The 18030-nt window shown below is 37.5% G+C and overlaps 5 protein-coding genes across 7 annotated transcripts; all 5 read right to left on the bottom strand.

Annotated features, from left to right (window-relative positions):
* Nucleotides 1-2504: 2504 nt before the first annotated feature.
* LOC116931790 lies at nt 2505-3447 on the bottom strand (the record flags this gene model as incomplete). Its single annotated transcript, XM_045174484.1, has 3 exons — nt 2505-3177; nt 3238-3348; nt 3417-3447. Coding segments are annotated over 3 exons (681 nt in total), but the record flags the coding sequence as incomplete, so codon positions are not given.
* A 4535-nt stretch (nt 3448-7982) lies between these two features.
* On the bottom strand, nt 7983-8796 carry LOC123472373. The gene is made up of 2 exons (XM_045173780.1): nt 8611-8796; nt 7983-8556 (listed from the first exon to the last, which is right to left on the bottom strand). Exons 1-2 carry the CDS (start codon nt 8744-8746, stop codon nt 8240-8242), a joined length of 453 nt encoding a protein of 150 aa, XP_045029715.1. The 5' UTR covers nt 8747-8796; the 3' UTR covers nt 7983-8239.
* A 275-nt stretch (nt 8797-9071) lies between these two features.
* Nucleotides 9072-11883, bottom strand: LOC116935338. The gene is made up of 12 exons (XM_045174483.1): nt 11783-11883; nt 11593-11708; nt 11416-11518; nt 11223-11354; nt 10953-11157; nt 10813-10892; nt 10543-10735; nt 10227-10455; nt 9970-10169; nt 9771-9897; nt 9368-9715; nt 9072-9118 (listed from the first exon to the last, which is right to left on the bottom strand). Exons 1-12 carry the CDS (start codon nt 11881-11883, stop codon nt 9072-9074), a joined length of 1881 nt encoding a protein of 626 aa, XP_045030418.1.
* Nucleotides 11884-12988: 1105 nt separating this feature from the next.
* LOC116923160 lies at nt 12989-14456 on the bottom strand. The gene is made up of 5 exons (XM_032929636.2): nt 14284-14456; nt 14165-14212; nt 13903-14095; nt 13593-13826; nt 12989-13537 (listed from the first exon to the last, which is right to left on the bottom strand). The coding sequence occupies exons 2-5, from the start codon at nt 14177-14179 to the stop codon at nt 13467-13469; spliced, it is 513 nt and encodes a 170-aa protein (XP_032785527.2). The 5' UTR covers nt 14180-14212; nt 14284-14456; the 3' UTR covers nt 12989-13466.
* An 878-nt stretch (nt 14457-15334) lies between these two features.
* LOC123466507 lies at nt 15335-17785 on the bottom strand. 3 transcript variants are annotated; one of them, XM_045173727.1, is made up of 10 exons: nt 17629-17785; nt 17418-17554; nt 17243-17345; nt 16977-17181; nt 16575-16901; nt 16383-16499; nt 16090-16320; nt 15801-16039; nt 15583-15742; nt 15335-15514 (listed from the first exon to the last, which is right to left on the bottom strand). In XM_045173727.1, exons 4-9 carry the CDS (start codon nt 17179-17181, stop codon nt 15653-15655), a joined length of 1209 nt encoding a protein of 402 aa, XP_045029662.1. In that variant the 5' UTR covers nt 17243-17345; nt 17418-17554; nt 17629-17785; the 3' UTR covers nt 15335-15514; nt 15583-15652. The 3 variants fall into 3 exon arrangements, with proteins under 3 accessions (XP_045029662.1, XP_045029664.1, XP_045029663.1); XM_045173729.1 differs by having other exon boundaries at nt 17418-17785; XM_045173728.1 differs by having other exon boundaries at nt 17243-17554.
* Nucleotides 17786-18030: the final 245 nt, after the last annotated feature.

The following is an 18030-nucleotide window of genomic DNA, read 5'->3' as shown; positions in this document are numbered from 1 at the left end:
GATGTCAAAAATCAGAAAAAACACTACAATTTCTGGGGGGGTCCCTTAGTTTTTATTAAATAATTTAAAAACTATGCTAGCTACAACATTGCGGATTTCACCATTGTGTTTTCCGCAAAATTCCGCACAAAATGGTTTATACGGGGACTGGCTGCGATGCCTTCGTCACCCTTTTCCGAAAATCGTAAACCCCCAAAACCCCCAATTTTGGCCTGATTGAGTGGTGGACTCAGTGTTAAAATGTTTCGTGAAAAATTTGTTTCTTTTAAATGTAGTGGACAATTTCTGTAACGATTCAACAATTTCAGTTTTAGTACAAGGGTCGCAATGCATAAAAGTATCCAACAAGTTTTTAGTTAAAAAATTGATGGCGGTTTCAGTAACATTGAAGTGTGCCGATAATTTGAGCAGTATTTTACCTACTGAAACGCTAACAGAATCATCTGGGATGATTGGCATTCCTTCAAAATCATGATCAAAACTAGCTTCAGCTGAAATATCCTGCTCCATTGGTTCTACCTGATGTTGAGTTTTAATATTGTTGTCAGCGTCCATTTCCAAATCAACATTTTTTTCACACACAGATAAATGATAACGAAAATTGGCAAATGTATCAACTTTCTGTGTGCAACCATTTTGTCCACAAAAAAGCGCGTCATTTCTTTCTTTATTTGCTGTTTTAAAACCATGCTGTTGACGGAAATGCTTTGTAAGGGCTTCGTACGGGCCTTGAATGACCAAAAAACATTTAAAACAAGTAAAATTCCTTTCCCTCTGTACAACAACAGGCATTGTGTTCAAGAAACGTTCTACCAAAAAATGCACTGCGAATAACTTTTTGGCTAAAAAAAAAACAAAACTTAAAACATTAACCCTTAATTATTTATCAAAGAACCAGATTTGTATATATTGTACGGAACAACGATTACGCGATAAATGATTAATCTAAAATGTTATAAAAATGGTTACCAAACCGAAAATGGACAAATCCTGAAGACGAAGACCCTCTGGAATTTGGAACAGCAATAAAAGGCAGCAAATTACGCTGAAATCGCGAAACGGCTTACAAGATGAATGATCCGAGTAGTGTAGCACGAAAAGAAAAGTCAAAATCACTTCAGTAACAATCGAGATTGAAAATTTAGCAAATGGCGAGAAAAATCAGAAACAAAATCCAGCATGGACAGCAGTCTTAGACGAGATAATGAGGAGAATGAAGAACACTCAGCAAAACCGGCAAACAGTACCACCATTTTGTTATATAAATCCCTAAACACAACATCTTTTGTAATGCGCATCTTTTGTTTTTCTTGCAACGTAAGGTGCCCCCCACCCTTTTCTACAAACCCAATCAAACAAAAAAAAGTTAGATTCAAAATTAGTTTATTTTTCATCACAGGGATTCACAGCATACAAAGTTATGTGTAAACTGGGACAATAATATAACAACAGACTCACAGACTGAAATGTTGCCAAATTTCAAATTGAAGAGAAATTGCTAGAAGGCAAGAGCGCGAGGAGAAACAAAGGGTTTTACAAGTGTGTTGTACACTTGTGGATGGGTACACGGGAAATCGTTTATAAGTGGGCTTATACACTTTTAAAAAGTGTTGACGATGCCCACCAAACCTACACTATGAATGGGTACACTTAATAAGTAGGCTTAGGTGGGCAAGCCACTTTTAACTGTGCAGCTTCATCAGAAGCAGGCATAGGAACATGAACATCAGGAAAGAGATTGCATGGTTCAGGAGTAGTGACATCTGCGAGAGTAGTTGCTTCCGAGATTCCTTCTCCTTAAACGGCGATATCCGAAATTATATACGTAGGGCTTCCGTTTCTTAGAGATAATTGTGATGACTGCTCTGTTCGGTTTGGATTACATCGATAGGGGAGGGTCGGGTTATTTGGACCGGTGTACTATGTGAAACAGCTAGTTAAAAAATATTTAATTTAGTTATAAAATTCTAAAATGAATACATGATGTTGTAAATAGGTATCTACTTTATTCCCTAAAAAATCATTAATTTTGTACATTAAGTTTTTTAGTTATTTAATAAATAAAAAAGCCCTTAAAAATTCTTTTAAAAAACCAGGTTTTTATTGAATTTACTCAAAATTTTTAAATTTAAAAAGAAAAGTGAGATAGCAAATGTGTAGATATACCATTTAGCTTTAATCACCCCAAAAATTTTTTACTTCTAAAAGGTGTTCTATAATTCAAGTTTTCCCAAAAGCGTTTTTGGGGGGATATTTGGGACGCTAATGTGGGGTTTTTTGAACAAAAAGGGAGTTTCTAATGGGCGGAGCTTGGCTCAGTGGCAACGCTGAAAAAATAATAATTTTTAAAAAATTTATTTATTGTTTTAGCAACGTCGTGTTGACTGTCAGAATGATATTTTTCCTGTTTTTTTAAAGTTTCATCTTTCTTTGGCTTACATCAGTGTTTATTCATAATTTTTATTTATTTGAAACTAATATTGTAACTCTAAAAGAATCGAAAATACTGTGAAGAAAGTTTATTTTCTTGATTATGCTTTAGATGCCTCTGAAATACAAAAGTTTTTATAGACACAGATTTTGTTTTAGAAAAATGGGTTCTTTGTTGTAGGCACAAAACGAAACAATTTGATTACATCTAAACATCATTAATTACTTTACGGCGAGAAACACGCCCAGATCTCGTAGTGCAAGAAACAGGAGGTTCATCACAATTTTTGTTTACGTGAGTATCATTTTCTTTGTTGTTTACATTATCTTGTGGTTCCTTTCTCTGTCTATGACGTTTCTCTACTGCAGCTGGCTTACTATAAGTGGTATTTCTCTTATTGTTCACCTGAATTTCTTTTAATAAACATCTTTTTAACCGTTGACTTTCTTTCTCAACCTTCTTGTTATGTTCAACTTCAATTTGGTCCTTCTCTGGAGTGTCCGTTAAAACTCTGCTTCTACCACTTCTCTTTTTCTTTTTTGGCAACATTGAAGTTGGATCTTGGCTTACTCTTGGATATGGTCTTAAATCAGAAGGGCTGACATGTGTTTTTGTAGGCACAGTCTGTTCTAAAGTAGTGTCTTCTTCAGCGATGGGAATATTACACTGGCTGACATCTAATATTGCTGGTTGACTTGAGGTATTAGGCAAATGTTCTTCCGCAATATTCAAAGGACAATAGTCTTCTGTAGATAACGTTAAAATCACTTTATATTTGCAAAGTTTAAAGTAAACTAATATTTTACCTTGACCGAGATCTTCTTCTGGATATGATTCGGATTCACTGTGGTTTATTTGTTGTCCTACAGGGGGATTAATTGTCGGATCAATTGAATCCACGTCAATAGAGATAAAAGCTGTTTTTATTATGATAAAAAAGGTTAATTTTCATATGAAATTTAAAAAATGTGTTAAATAAACAAACCTGGTCGGTCAGTAACTCTTGATGGGACATATCAGTCCTCAGATATTTTATTTCTATCGAAAGGAAAAATTCCAGTGCATTCGAAAGCGGAAATGATGTTTTTGGGCGTCATACTCTCAATGAATGGCTGCTTGCTTAGTTTGGCCACTTCCTTAATAGTGATCCTTTTCCCAGGATTTAGTCGAAGCCACTCATTATGGTTTTTCTTTAAGTAGCTTTTGAAAGGGCCAAAAACACAAACATCTGGGCGTCGGTAAAATGCAGGGTGCAGGTGCAGGTTTGACGGGGGGTAAAGTGCGGAACCCGGAGTGCAGGGTGCGGCGTGCAGGTAGGTGGGTAAAATGCAGGCCCATATGCTGCTCACAGAAAGTGCAGGTTAGGTTTAATGTCTTAATAACTGGTTGTGTAATAATTTAATTACATTGAAACTTCGTTTTTTTCATTTTTATTTAGTTAAAGTTCATGATCGTCACTTCCTGCAGCGGCTAGCAGCCAGCTGGGACGTGCCTGGACGTGCCTTCTTTCAGCAGCCAAATCATTCCGTCAGTCGTAATGTGTTAAAGTGCTTTTTAACATTTATAATATTGTTTCGTTGAATCCTTAATTGTATCAAATTGTTACTTTGTTAAAATATAAATCGCATTTTATGATTTAAAGGTTTTTTTAATGTCTATTTTTACGCCTTTTTAAAAAAAACAATTGAATCCCCAGACACTTCTTACGCTCCCCTCCTTTCCATTCCTCCTGAATTAACCAGTAGCGTCCTTATATTTCCCCAGAGGCCTCCCACTAGAGTAATCGACACTTTAAGTAGTTTAGTTAGTTCTTGCCCAGTAGAGCGACAGGTTGACGTTATGTCGAAGAAGGAAGCCAGTGATAGTGATCAAAGTGATGATGATTCTGTTACCGAGGACCGTGCAAACACGACTTTTATACCAATAACATTGGACATCTTCAACAAAGCTAATGCGATTTCGATTCAGCCTATCAATCTCAAGGGTGGGCATTCATACTTGTTCGACGGAGGGCGGAAGGCAAACATTTACGATTCACGCTGTTACAGAACCACGGTTGGTTCGGCTTTTCCCGATTGTGAAATGCTCTTGCAACCCGACAAGGATTACCCCCCGTCCAACCTGCACCTGCACCCTGCACTTTACCGACACCCCAAACATCTAGCGGTTGAAGAGCGTGCGAACAGTGGGGAGGGAGTGTTAACAAAATAATCCCATTTTCTTTTGCAAATTGCACTGCTCTGTAATCCAAGTGGCTTGCATGGTTATCCATTAATAGTAATACAGGTTTCTCCTTCGAGCAATTTACATGCATTTTGAAATGCTGCAAAGATTTAAAAAAAATTTCTCCAGTCATCCAACCTACATAATTAATGAAAATGAAATTGATAAATTGATGAAATAGTAAATGATTTATCAGAAAAAAAAACCAGATTGATGACATAAGTCCAAGCATCCAACGGGTCCACAATTGAGCATTTCTGGTTTTAACTTTTTCCTGGGAAAGATGAACACAGGAGGTATGGATTTACCATCTGCACTTATGAAAGCTAACATCGTCACATTCTCACCACGTTTAGCGGATACTGTCTGTTGAACCTAAAATTTTGAGATTATTATTTATCAAAACAGAAAACATACAAAATGTAAAAACTAAACCTGTTTTGCTCCTTTTTGTGCAATCACGTTTGGTGAATCCATGACAGTTGTATCGCTAGTCTCGTCACAATTAAATACTCAATCTGCAGAAAATTGGTATTTGTCCTGCACATTAAACAATTGATCATAAAAGCCTGAAACAACTGGTTTGTTGAAACCACATGTTCTTGCTTGGCTCGTTGATTCTGGTTTCCTGATGGATATATGTTGGTTTCGCTTCGTAAAACCAGATAACCAGTCCTTTGATGCCATTCCATTGATGTACCAATTGGCTAGAGTTTTCAATAAATTTGCAACAGCAAACGAAAATGCAATTTTTCTGGTATCGATAGTAGTTAATCCATGGTTGAATAGCGAACAAGTGAGCAAGTATTCGGATAGCTCGCGTTCCATTTCTGATGACAGGATCTGGAGATGAAACTGAGGACGTTTGACTTGTAAAGGTACAATTAATCCACATCCTTGATGTAGTTTTGCATATCTAGCCAATGTTGTTTTGGATAATCCATGATTTTTGGCCGTCTGGTTAATGCTAAATTTGCCAGAGAGAATGTCATCCAGTGCTTTTTTAAGGTTCTCGTTAGATGGTGGAGGAACCAATCCAACTCTTTTGTATGTTCGAGGCATCTAGAAAAAGGAAGCCACTGGATATAAATAAAAAGTATCCCTATTTGAAGAATGTAACACAAACTTACTTTAACATTCACGAGTGCAGTCAGTGTTCACTGAATTATGATCCTCCATAACTTCCCACAAGAAGAACTCTGCTGTTTCACTGCTAAAAATCTACCCCTTGTTTCATCAAAATACCAAAATATATAGTAAGAACCTGCAATACAAAATAAATGTTCAAATATTTTTCATATTCCATTTACGTGGTTAGCCTGCAATTACTTGCACATCATCGACTCAGCTTTTATCTTAAAACAGATATTTAAGCAATCAATATTTTAACAAATTTAATTAAATGTTACCTCTGTATCTATTTAGTGTGACAAAATATATTTCTTCTTCAGAAACAGATCGAGATTGTTCGTTCGGCTCGTTCATGACTTTTGAAATCACTTAGGGTCTATGCCATAACGTCATCTGCTACTGAGGCGGAACAATGATTCTTAATCTATATTTTTAATGATCGATACTAAAAATACCGCCCCATTCAGATTTCCTTGTCCGTATCATGGAACATATTGTTTTAGATAAGAAATGTTTTTAAACATACCAAAAAACCTAAAAACATAGCGAAAAACAAATACTAGGTGGCAAATGTAATCGCATAATATTTTTTTAATTAATTTATAACAACGTTTTAGTGCTAAATTTAAAGTGTTTCACATAGTACACCCCGCTGTCCCATATAAACCCCAAATTTGTCCACGCCCACTTTTATTTCCGCAACTTTAAAAATCGGTAGCGGGTAAACTAACGACTCTAAAATAAAATAAAAAATACTGGAGATAGAAAAAGTGATACAAATACAATAAAACATTTATTTTACAAATCGGATGATTAGGAAAGGCCCTACACGAGAAAAACAAAAACCGGTCCAAATAACCCCACCCTCTCCTAAGTTGAATCATCATTGGAGCTCGAATCAGAATCACGTGAATCCTTATTTCCAGTTAAATCGATATTGGTAACTGGCAAATTTGACGATGCACCAGCCTCACCATCGTTACTGGATTCTGGTTGAAAGTTTGAGCTTGAGTCTAAGAAAAATTATAACGTTACGTAACGTAGAAAGAATGCAATAATACAAACAAATCTGTAGGCCTACTCACTCAATCCATGTGTTGGAAATTTTATCACGTTTAAGCCAGACTTCCTTGAGTTTCTAGAGTTCTTCATGTGGTTTTCTTTCACATGCCTAGTGAAATTTGAGATCTTCCACCTCCCCTTTGTATCAAGGCCAACAGTCAATGTTTTCTTGCAGCTTTGTGAAGCAGATAACTTTACTTTGCACAAGATATTTTTGTCTCCAATATTGAAATCAGATTCCAGGAATCCTAGAGGACTTGAGCCTTGATGCTCTAAGATTTTTTTCTCAGCCACCATTGCACATAGTCAGTTAATGACATTACTGATGGACTTGGGGTGTTTTGAACTGGAATACCTAGACCTGCATCTAAAAATATATAACACTTTACGTATGCTGATTTTTAAAATGTACATCAACATTACCTTTTGTTAAACGATCAACGGCCTTTTGGGGTTTGATTGCTTGTTTGGGTGTCTGAATGCTACGCTCAGTCTGGTCAACTGCATGGTCCATATTGATGGGTGGCATACTCTCTACCAACTTCTTCGAAACCTCTGAAATCACCTTGATGACTGTTTTATCCCCAGGTAGCAACTTAAATTGTTTGGGCTTGTTGGCATAGATTCTACCAAACAAATCATTTTTTTCTTTAATAGTCATTCCTGCAGCCTCTTCAGCCAAGATTTCAGTAACTCCCAATTCAATTTCAGAAATATTTTGGTCATTGATTGTGGAAAAAGCTCGTAGCCCAAAATACCCCAATCGACTTAATATGTTTTTAAAATGTAGTGGGATAAGGACATTATTTTTTTCAAGAGTCATGAAAGTGTTGCCATTAGTTGCATCAGAGTTTTCCGAGGAGTTTTCATCCGCCATTTTTATGTCTTATGCGACAACTGTCAATTCAATGTGCGTGATGACGCGACAAGTTGCCTTGACAACCACATTAGTCAAGCCACTACCTATAAACACTTTATGGTTCTTTAACTATTATTTTTAAAACAATTAAATAACAACAGTAAGTAAAAATAAATATTTATTAATTTGAATTTTTAAAACGAATTTCAGTCATAAAACTTGCATACTATTGACTAATGTTGTGCTTAGTTTGCATACTTATTTGCCTAATTTGCGTAATTTTTGCGTATTTTGTGTGATTTTTGCGTAATTTGCTTGATATTTGCACATTTTGCGAAAATTTTGCGAAAATTGTACGTATTTTTTTAAAATTTGCTTAATTTGCCGAAAATTTGCGTAATTTGCTAAAAAATTTGCTAAAATTAACCTCCAACCGCAAGGTGTACGAAAAGTTTTTTAGTGGTGAACCCCTCGTTGGTCGTTCTCATTGCGTTCATATTATCCAATCTAGTCTCAATAGAAACCAATTTCTACTATATCACGTTTTGTTTCTGGTTGCTTTTTGCAAACTCCCGCACTAGGGTAGTCAACAAATTGAGCATTTCAGCAGGATCAGTTGGATTTCGTTCTATTCTGCGCGCAGTCAATGGGTTTAATCGTTGGCTCGCATGTAGATGTTGCGACAAAGACGAATGAAGCACAGCAGAAAGGCCAGCACGGTCTAAGGCTTGTTGTGTTGTTTTACTGTTGGACGTCTGCTGATATGGAGGCTGCCAGCTTCTTGGTAACTTATTGCCGTAGGTCGTATGCAATGTTTGCATGGGCGCAATACTTCTATGCCAGCCATCACCTGCTATCAGTGAAGGAAGTTATCGCCCTTACACTATATTTTTAAACAACATACCTGGGCTTAGCTGCTGCTGTGAGGTAGCGCTGTGCAAAGAATATGGTGTCTGCCCGCCGGATGGTTGGACGTTGGCGTATTGTGCGCCCACAACATTTGTGTTTGTTGTAACACTATGCTGGCAATCATCTACCATTAAGCGAAGAATCGTTAAAATCGAGTCACAATTTCAAAATAGAGCTTACTTTTGAACGGCTGTTGTTCCGCAGTTGTCGCGGTATGCATAGAAAATGGCACGATTGTTGTTCCATTACTTGGTATGGGTAGTTTCGCCCGACAAAACTTTACTTCGACACCTATTCGACTTTCTTTCGACAGGTGGCGACACTACCTCGACAAATATGCGAGACTATTTTGACAAATTTGGGAAAGTACTTCGACAAGAAATGCGAGACTATTTCGACAAATTTGCGAGACTATTTCGACAAATTTGCGAAAGTACTTGGACAAGAAATGCGAGACTATTTCGACAAATTTGCGAGATTATTTCGACAGTATATTCTAATTTCTAATCTGTAAGCATCAATTTGTATTAAATTGATGCTTGGTTTTCTCATTTACTTATTAAATCTGGGTTCATTAAATCACAAATATCAAACATGCACCGTCATATTTTGAAATGGCAGTTGACAACGAGTACACTGACGGAGAGGGATAGAAATGGTCAGACAGCTGGAGCAAAGAGAATGGTTGCATGGAAGAAGAGTGAATTGTTGTGGATTGATGGAACAGTTGCGACATCGTGAATTTGGAGTACGCTCTGAGACAGGAGATTGACGTGGTGAAGTTCGTGATTTGTCTCCAGAAGTCGATGGGTGCTCCGAAACAGCAAAATCATTAAAACGAGTAGGCATTCTACAGATGCGCTTGGGGCGGCTACTGTCACTAACATCGATGTCGACTCTTCTTTTCGAACGGTTATTCGATGAAGTAGAAGCGATGGGCTCGAAAGTCGTGGAATTAGCAATGGGTTCCGCAGCCGTTGCAGTGATTGCGAGTCGAGTGGCGTTTCGTCGAGTTCGTGGAGGTGCTACTGGCGCAGCCAGTGGTGTCAAAGATTGCTCTTGCGGCACGGCTTGCTGTGGCAAAGCAGGAGCATCTGGAGCTATTAAAAGAACAAATTGTTAAATATTCTCAAACACATCAGCATTTTAATTTACCAGGAGCTGCTGGTCTGGCTCTATTAGTCCTCGGCTGTGCTGCTCCAGCTCGAAGTCGTTGCTGCCCTTGGCGATTCCTTGGTCTTGCCGGAGCTCTAGCGGTGTCAAAGGTGGGACGTGGCAATGTCTATGAGAAGATAAGCAAAAAAAATTAAGTCTAACTAAACGTTTCAAAAACATATTCTATGATCTATGTTACCCGATCAGGTTCAAAGAAATTAGAGGCCAATTCCAGAAAAAGAACACGGGATATGGTTTTGTCATCTAACTCTTCCCAAAGTTTCATCAACTTTCTATCGACTGTACGGTAAGAAGCAGATTTATCGCGGGATAAACTCAAGCCCCTTCTTAGTCCTTCCAAATCTCGTTCAGAGCAGTCATTGGCGTCAATCAAAAAAGCTTTACAAAAAAATTAGTTTCTTTTTCTTAGCCTATTTATGAAAAATATTTTCTTACTCATGAACTCGAAGAAACCAGGATGAGCAACTAGGACGCGCTCGTTGAACCAACGGTTCCAGCATTCGATGGCGTTGTTTGTTCGATTGTGGTCACGATAGACGCTGTATGTTACCGGTTCAACTTCAAGAAGCCAATAATTCATGTAGTAAGCATAGAGTAACTTGACGGCATCTTGGACGACTTGGGGTTGGTTGGAAAGTTCATCCGCATATTTTCTTTTGATATCCTGTAAAAAAGTATCGATGTAAATCAATATTATACTGACAATATTGAAACATATTGAGTAATAATTCATAAGAAATTCAAAATATACCGAAAATCCCTGGAAGATTTCGTTCTCCGGTAAGAGGGCGAGCGCAATTAATTGCTTCACGATAAGGTAAACAACCCCCTTTTTCTGATATTCCTGCTGAAGGCCAAACTCTTTCGTTTTCCGGAAGATTGCTTGTCCGTAGTGGAACCAGCAACCGCGCGGTCTGGCGTTCGGAAATGCACTGCCCATGGAACTAAGAATAGCAGGCTCGAAGTCCGAGATGACTAATTCTATTTGATCAATTGACGCTCCTGGATTGTGTTTTTGAACTCATCAAGAATGTGACGTAGGGAGGCGTCGTAGATCTTTCGGTTTCGATGAGTCATTAGGACGTAAGCAAAAGGTAAAGTCTGTAACGAACATAAATACAATAATCTTTGAAAATTCGGACCATCTGTGATTGAACTAACCTTGCCACGATACGTAACATGGATGGTGAATAGCTGCTGAAACATACTTGGTGAGGTACGAAAGGTGCCGTCGGAAGCAAGTTGTGTCACCTCGGAAAGCAGTGACATAATGTTCAAGGACAAGAATATAAAAGCAAACGATCTAACGCCATCGGTCTCCTCTTCGACGCATCCACTGAAAAAATTTTGACCCTTTTTGGTTTTCCTGTAAAATTCCGATTCACTTGTAATTAAAAATGAAATGTAATTTATTGAAAAAAAGATAGCTACCCGTATTTCGAATATTTGGTGAGAATATCCGTCATCTCTGCATATGTCTCTGGTATACGTGGATGGTTTTTCATACGAGCAACTTGCATGCGCTTTTCAAGCGCAGCGTCAAAAGTCAACGTGACATTGGTGCTAAAAACAGGAGAGATAAATTTAATAAAAAGTAATGAGTATCAAGAAATATGTTAATTACCGTTGACGGACTTCCTCGAAAATTTTTTTCAGACTTCCGTGACGTTTTCCAGCCAAGCGAACACATTCGTTGACTGCAGCAATCCGGCGCAATTCTTGTGTTTCTGGTAACAAAAGGAAGAAAGACTATTTAGAAGAACTAGGTTGCAAGTGAAAAATAATAATTTGCCTAACATACCAGGGCCATGATTGTGCTCCCGTCCAGTTTTGTAAAAAACGCCGTCAACGGATTTCATTCTGCTACCGCAAGAAAGTCTTTCGAAATGTCGACATTTAAAATACACCATTTCCTTCCTTGAAGGTAGAAGAACACACACATCATTACATACAGTTCATAAAGAAAAGCATTACAAAATTAACATTTTTACCTTCCACGATCTTTACTGTAAATATAATCGTCACTTGAAACGTAATGAACTGAGCCATGTCTGTCACCGGGTTCTTCTCTTACGTCAATTCTTTCTTCCATGATTCAGATGATACAACTCACTCAAAGCGATATGTATTAAGATGATGTTCACAAGAAGACGGAAAATACCTTATTGACATGTTTTACTTTTGACGGGTCTTTATACGTCTTTATTTGTCGTATGCAGAATGCACTGGCCAATCCAGAGACAGAGTCATTTCGAGGTTTCAGTCAGTTGCGGAGAAGTAAGAGACGTAAGAATGATGAGTCCCTTGTGGTGTTCGCTAACAAGGTTGACACCAACTACAAGCAATAAAGGGTGCCGCAAATACTCACCGCCACGGCCTCACCGGCAAAGAAAAGTTGCCGCATTGACCTTGCCGTGTGTTGGTAATCTTCTCCACAACCGACTTAAACAACTTGAAATATCCATCTTCCATGATTTATCTTCCTGATTTAAATCGATATTTTCAAATTCTAATTTGATTTCTTCTTATACTCAAACGTTAGTCATTCATCTATAAAATATTGTAAAATTCAAGAGAATTGCGTAAAAATGAAGTTCTCAAATTCAAAGAACCTATATCCGAAGGTTATGGTACTTTTAACGCGTGGAGTTGGAGTGGATTATTCATTGAAAGAATCTTCTTCGTTGTCAGTGTGAAATGTAGACGAGCGACTGCCTTCAGGGCATGTCGAATTAACGAAACAATATGAACCAAAGATTCGGTATAATTGTTGTCAAATATTCTGCTGACATAAAAAATATACCTTTTTACAAGATCGAGTCATTTTGTTTGAGTTTTCTTCGTCATCGTCTCGATCACTTTCTAGTAAAAATCTAAAGTGTGATTGGATCTGAAGTCATCAATTGAAATTGAAATAAGTTTCAGGGTCAAGGGAAGGACATCTTTCCAAGTCGGATTAAATCTTAATCGGATCAGAGTAATAAGATCTAAATCGGATTAATCTTACCATGGTTAAGAAATCCGTATAGTCTTTCAATGGTTTTAGATGAAATGGTTTGATTTGTGTTTTAAAACAATAAGGTTCAACTATTTGGTTTCCTAGCTATTCAAATTTAAAGTGTTCGAAACATACAAGTTACCATAAATATAGAAAAAAAACAGTGAAAATATTTCTGAATCTAAGCTGGTTTTCCGGTCGAAATTTCTTCTTCAGGTTCGATTGATTTAATTGTTTTCCTTTTAGAAAATGTCTTCTCTTTGCTTTATGTTTGTGATAAAAAGTAGTAGATAACTAAAATTTTGACAGCTAATAAGCGCTGACAACTGTTAAACAGCTAATAGTAGCAGACAACTGTTAAACATTCCAATCAAACAAAACACGGCGATTGGGGCTAAAGGGCTAATGGCTCAACAGACAGCATACAAATTCCTTTTAAGACGGTTCAATTGTCGAAACAGTCTCGCATATTTGTCGAAGTACTTTCGCAAATTTGTCGAAAAAGTCTCGCATATTTGTCCAAGTACTTTCGCAAATTTGTCGAAATAGTCTCGCATATTTGTCGAAATACTTTCGCATTTATTGTCGAAATCGTTTCGCATATTTGTCGAGGTAGTGTCGCCTCCTGTCGAAAGTAAGTCGAAAAGGTGTCGATGAAAAGTTTTGTCGGGCGAACGTCAGCATCCCCCATTACTTGTGTAGTTTGCGGTTACAGTTTCCATATGCTCAACAGTACGCTGGCCGTCATCTATATCATAAAAACTGATTTAAACACATATTACATTACTTACCCTACGTATTACCTTTCTTGTTTAATGGTGATGGAAATCCTGACGGTAGTGGCACAGGAGGTAAACCCTGGGTACTGCCATAGCTGTGTTCAAAACTGTCGTCGGAATCCTCAGAGGTGATACACGGAGTAGGGGAATACCTCACCACTGGTGTTTTTCGGCGGCAGCCCTTGCCAACTCTAGTGTCATCTTCAGATGGAGAAGTAATGTCACTTTGTTCGCAAGCACGTTGTAGTTTTTCCCTGGCTGCTTGGTACGAATATAATATAGAAATCACATTTATCATAAGTTGGTTCAAAATTGTGAAGTTATGCACACTTACCAAATTCTTTACGAATCACACAATTATAAATATCCAGTTTGTCTGTTGGTACTTCTTGTCGGATTGCAGAGATGTCTCCTCTTGTATTTGGGTACACACACTTATTCCCATCTCTCACCCATAAATGTGAAACAACTGCTACGTAGGGAACGGTGGCTGTTTGCATGTCCACAATTAAGTACCTTACTGAATCCTATGAAATTTTCAAACACAATTGTTTATAGTATTGCTACATGTTTGGAATATTTTATTTGAGGCTTACTTTTGGTGGTGACATGTTTAACGTAGAATGTAGCTGTCTGGTACAACACTAAACAACACAACATTTTGTCTTTTTTCTTTTCAATGCAATTGTGAAAACATTATTTAAACATTACTTACCAAAATTCTATATCCAATAATGTATTTATTACACTTGTAAAACAAACTGAAATTTTGGCATACTTTATTCTTTCAAAGTTTCATGTACGCACGTAATGAGTAGACAGAAAATGAAAAGGTTGCCATATTTCTTAGAAGTTTTCTATTACTTCCTTCAGAGTCATAGAACCCTGGTTGGTTCACGCTGAGAGGAATCCCTATACCGCATTTCGTTGGTTTGAATGTCTAAAATTTCGACGGTTTTGGGGCGGGGCACAGTGGTGGAAACTAGAATCAGAGTCATCTATCGAGAGAAACTGAGTTATTTAAGGGTGATTGTCAGTCTTTCTATTCGAGCTTTAATTTTTCTGATATTGTCTGCTCTGTTCGTTTCCTTTATCACTGTTGTGATTGGCTGTTGAAGTTTTCACACGTATTTCCTGATTGGTGCACTTATCACACTGAGTCGAGCTGGAGGCTCTGACTACTATTTCCGACACAACGACAGACGATTTTCCCCATTTCGTGAACCAGCCAGGGTTCTATGACTCTGGCACTAGGAACAAATTTTATAATACTGGATAAGTTCCCACATAGCACACTGATGTCTTAAAGACGTTTTTAATACATGGTTGCTAAACCACTTGGATGTATTTAATTCGTCCCAAAATCCTGCAACTATGACTTTTAGACGTATTTCTCAGGTGCTGATGACCGGCAAAAACTGCTCTTAAAAACGGATTCTGCTGGTCTGGCATGGACAAATTTTTGCTATAAATAGGACGTCTTTTTAACTGCTTATAAGCTGTTAAAAAGCTGTGAAAACGACGTTGTAAAGCTGTTAAAAAGACGTCTTTTTAACAGCTTATAAGCTGTTAAAAAACTGTGAGAAGACGTTGTAAAGCTGGTAAAAAGACGTCTTTTTAACAGCTAATAAGCTGTTAAAAAGCTATGAAAAGGACGTGGTAAAGCTGTTAAAAAGACGTCTTTTCACTATGTAATATTTCCCTTTTATCTTAAATATTAGCATAATTATTATTGCAGCAAAATAATTGGGAAAGTTAGATTATTGTTTCGTATATTATTGTCTTGTGTATGACACATTTTTTATCACAAAAAAACATGTAATAAAATTATTCATCTTCATTGCTGCTGCCATCTTTTCTAGCCCGCGCATGTCGCAACCAGTTTTTAATTTTAGATTCAATTGCGTCTTCCGTTAGGGATAATTTTTTTTGGCAGCGAACGGATTCTGGGGAAGGTAAATACAAAAAAAGTTTAATTATTATTTCTTAACATTACTTATTGTTCATATATTACCGATAACAGCGGAACATAGGGCCAAATTTTGGAATGCACGCTTTTCTTCGTTTTGTCCTTTGTAGCAGTATTAGCTAGCCAGCTCGTTTGTCATCGCACGACTGAGGATTCTGCCAACGACATTCGATTGGCTACCTCCAATTCCGCTGAAATACAATATCTTACAAAAAATGAATAATTTTACGTGTTTCAGGAAGTTAAAATTTAAAAAAACTTACAAGTGTCCTACGTTCCACATCATTTTCTAAAATGCTTTCTAGCTTTGTCATGTCAGAGAATGTTTTTAATTTGAACCCGAACTGGCGCAGCGCGTCTTTTATTTCAGGCTCGGGAGGTGACGAATTTTTAAGTACAATATCGAGCAGTTGCCCATGTTCCCGCTGCGTAGCTTTGATGATTTCCTGGTTTCTTATTATCAAATCCATTTTCCTCATCAATGCCGATAAACCTTGTACCTCTGAAAAAAAAGTTAGTTTAATCTTCTTATTTGATCCTAGTACATCTTACCTGATAGAGACGAAGCTGGGGTAGTGGTATGGTTAGTTGACCTTAAGTCCGCTCTGTCTGCTAACCGCGTACATTCAGTAACGGGAAATGTCTTTGAAACTCTGGTGCGGACTGCGTAAACTGGCCTAGCAGCCGCAATACTCAGCTCGGTGGATGTGGAGGTCGACTGGTAATCATTTTCAAAGGTGTTGCTGTTTTGGCTTCCGATGTCATGGATGGGGCTTTGCAATACTGGGAAAAATTCCAAAGTTGAAACAATGTGATGGTACTAAAAGTGAATATGAACATCTTACCTGAATTTAGCGATGATGGGGGGTGATTGCTCGTTTTGTGGGCTTTGTCTTTTGTACAAATCCTATTTGTTAACCCTAGTGCGGTAGGAACTAGCGGAAGCCCACAATTCTTCCTTCCTTTACGATATAAAATAAAATAAGTTTTAAAACGTACTAAGTGAATTCCTGCATAAGCTTAATTGATTGTATTACCTCTAAGAGTACCGACATTGTGAGGTACAATATGAGAATCGTGTGCTTCGCTTTGGCGTTGACTAATGGGTGTAGACTGAATATCCATGTCTTCATCTGATGATTGTGGCTGCACGTCACTATCGCCCACATCACTAGAAAACGGATCGTTTGCTGGCGATGGAATCACTGATTTACGAGACAAGAAAGACGAGGAGGCTGAGGCTGCCTTCATTGTAGCTTTCTGCTTCCGTTTATGTTTCCCCAGATCTTCGATGTCAGTACTGCTATGAATTGGCAAGCCTTTCATAGCTTTTGCAACATTTACATTAGCTTCTCCATAATTATCTAAAAATAAAAAATTTATTGCAACATAGTGATCTTTATAAATATTATTAAAGATTAAAGTAATGTTTGCTTTACTGTATGAAGCAAGGACTGCTGCACTGTGTATGGTCCATGTGGATTCATCTATCGGTCCTGATTTCATGACAAGCTTTGTCAAGTCATCTGCGGTATGCAGTGATGGAGGCCACCAACAATGTTTGTGTCCAACACACCAAGACTTTGGCACGATTTCAACTGCACTCCCTTTACCTTCATCGAGAAATTCGACGACACAAAACATCTGTTGGAAGAAAAAAGCACTCAATGTAACATTCCTATCATTAAATTAACTCTTATCTTACCTGGAAAAAATGTTGATCTTCTTTTTTTTACCAAAGTAAGAGGGCTTATAATCACACTATGATGAGTGATGTGACATAAAGAATTATCCAATATGAAAAATCACTGCAGAAAAAAAAATAACATCGCATCCAACGACACTTGGGGAACCATGCTACATCAACCGAAAAGACGTACTTAAAAGCAATGTTAAGGAAGATGTTTTTATCCTGGTCTTGTAAAAAGTATGCAGAGAAATTATCTCCAGCACAGCAGTCAGTCACATGTAAAAGGTAGGGTAAAGCATAGTTGCCGGATAACAAGATTAGGTAGGCCTGCAATATAAATAAAATTGATTATTAACGCATGATCGATTTGAAATAAATTATTTTTAAGCAATATTCCGTACCATTAATTGTTCTTAAAGAAGTTAGGAAGGACATACGCAATTATGGATGTATTTAGTGCCCCATTTGTTCAAACAATAACGGAAAAACGGCAAAACTGTCAAATTTTTCGGCGCGAACAGGAATCATTACAGCTTTTGATTTAAACCGCGATACAGGCCAATAATGCATGGCAGCCAACTGATTTACTACATAAATGCCAAGTCGCGATGACTCAATAGGCGAGTCAAACAGATTTTTTTTACTTTAAACTGTTGACCGACAAAAAATATTCCCGACTCGTTTTGAACAAAATTGCAAATTTTTACAATAGTCTCGCCATGAAGAATTACGCAGCAGTCAGCAGCAGTATAAGATTTTAAATTACAGTAAGATTTTACTGTCAAGCACATAAATTGACTACC

This window comes from Daphnia magna, linkage group LG5 (assembly GCF_020631705.1).
Source record: "Daphnia magna isolate NIES linkage group LG5, ASM2063170v1.1, whole genome shotgun sequence".
NCBI lineage: Eukaryota > Metazoa > Arthropoda > Branchiopoda > Diplostraca > Daphniidae > Daphnia > Daphnia magna.
The sequence above is the reverse complement of the archived record's forward strand: the minus strand, read 5'-3'. Positions and strand labels throughout refer to the sequence as shown.

Bases quoted from the DNA above. Each gene is read 5' to 3' on its own strand.
- LOC116935338 (XM_045174483.1), bottom strand. From the start codon at position 11,883: ATGGAAGAAAGAATTGACGTAAGAGAAGAACCCGGTGACAGACATGGC. The intron at 11,519-11,592 runs GTATGTTAGGCA...TTTTGTTACCAG, and splicing joins GGAGCACAATCATGGCCCTG to AAACACAAGAATTGCGCCGG. The intron at 11,355-11,415 runs GTAATTAACATA...TCCTGTTTTTAG, and splicing joins TTCGAGGAAGTCCGTCAACG to CACCAATGTCACGTTGACTT.
- LOC116923160 (XM_032929636.2), bottom strand. The intron at 13,827-13,902 runs GTAAGTGTGCAT...CGTACCAAGCAG, and splicing joins TGTGATTCGTAAAGAATTTG to CCAGGGAAAAACTACAACGT. The intron at 13,538-13,592 runs GTAATACGTAGG...TTTATGATATAG, and splicing joins ATCACCATTAAACAAGAAAG to ATGACGGCCAGCGTACTGTT.
- LOC123466507 (XM_045173729.1), bottom strand. From the start codon at position 17,181: ATGTTTTGTGTCGTCGAATTTCTCGATGAAGGTAAAGGGAGTGCAGTT. The intron at 16,321-16,382 runs GTAAGATGTTCA...AATTTTTCCCAG, and splicing joins CCCATCATCGCTAAATTCAG to TATTGCAAAGCCCCATCCAT. The intron at 15,743-15,800 runs GTAAGTTTTTTT...ATTTTTTGTAAG, and splicing joins ATGTGGAACGTAGGACACTT to ATATTGTATTTCAGCGGAAT.
- LOC123472373 (XM_045173780.1), bottom strand. From the start codon at position 8,746: ATGGTAGATGATTGCCAGCATAGTGTTACAACAAACACAAATGTTGTG. The intron at 8,557-8,610 runs GTATGTTGTTTA...CACTGATAGCAG, and splicing joins ACAGCAGCAGCTAAGCCCAG to GTGATGGCTGGCATAGAAGT.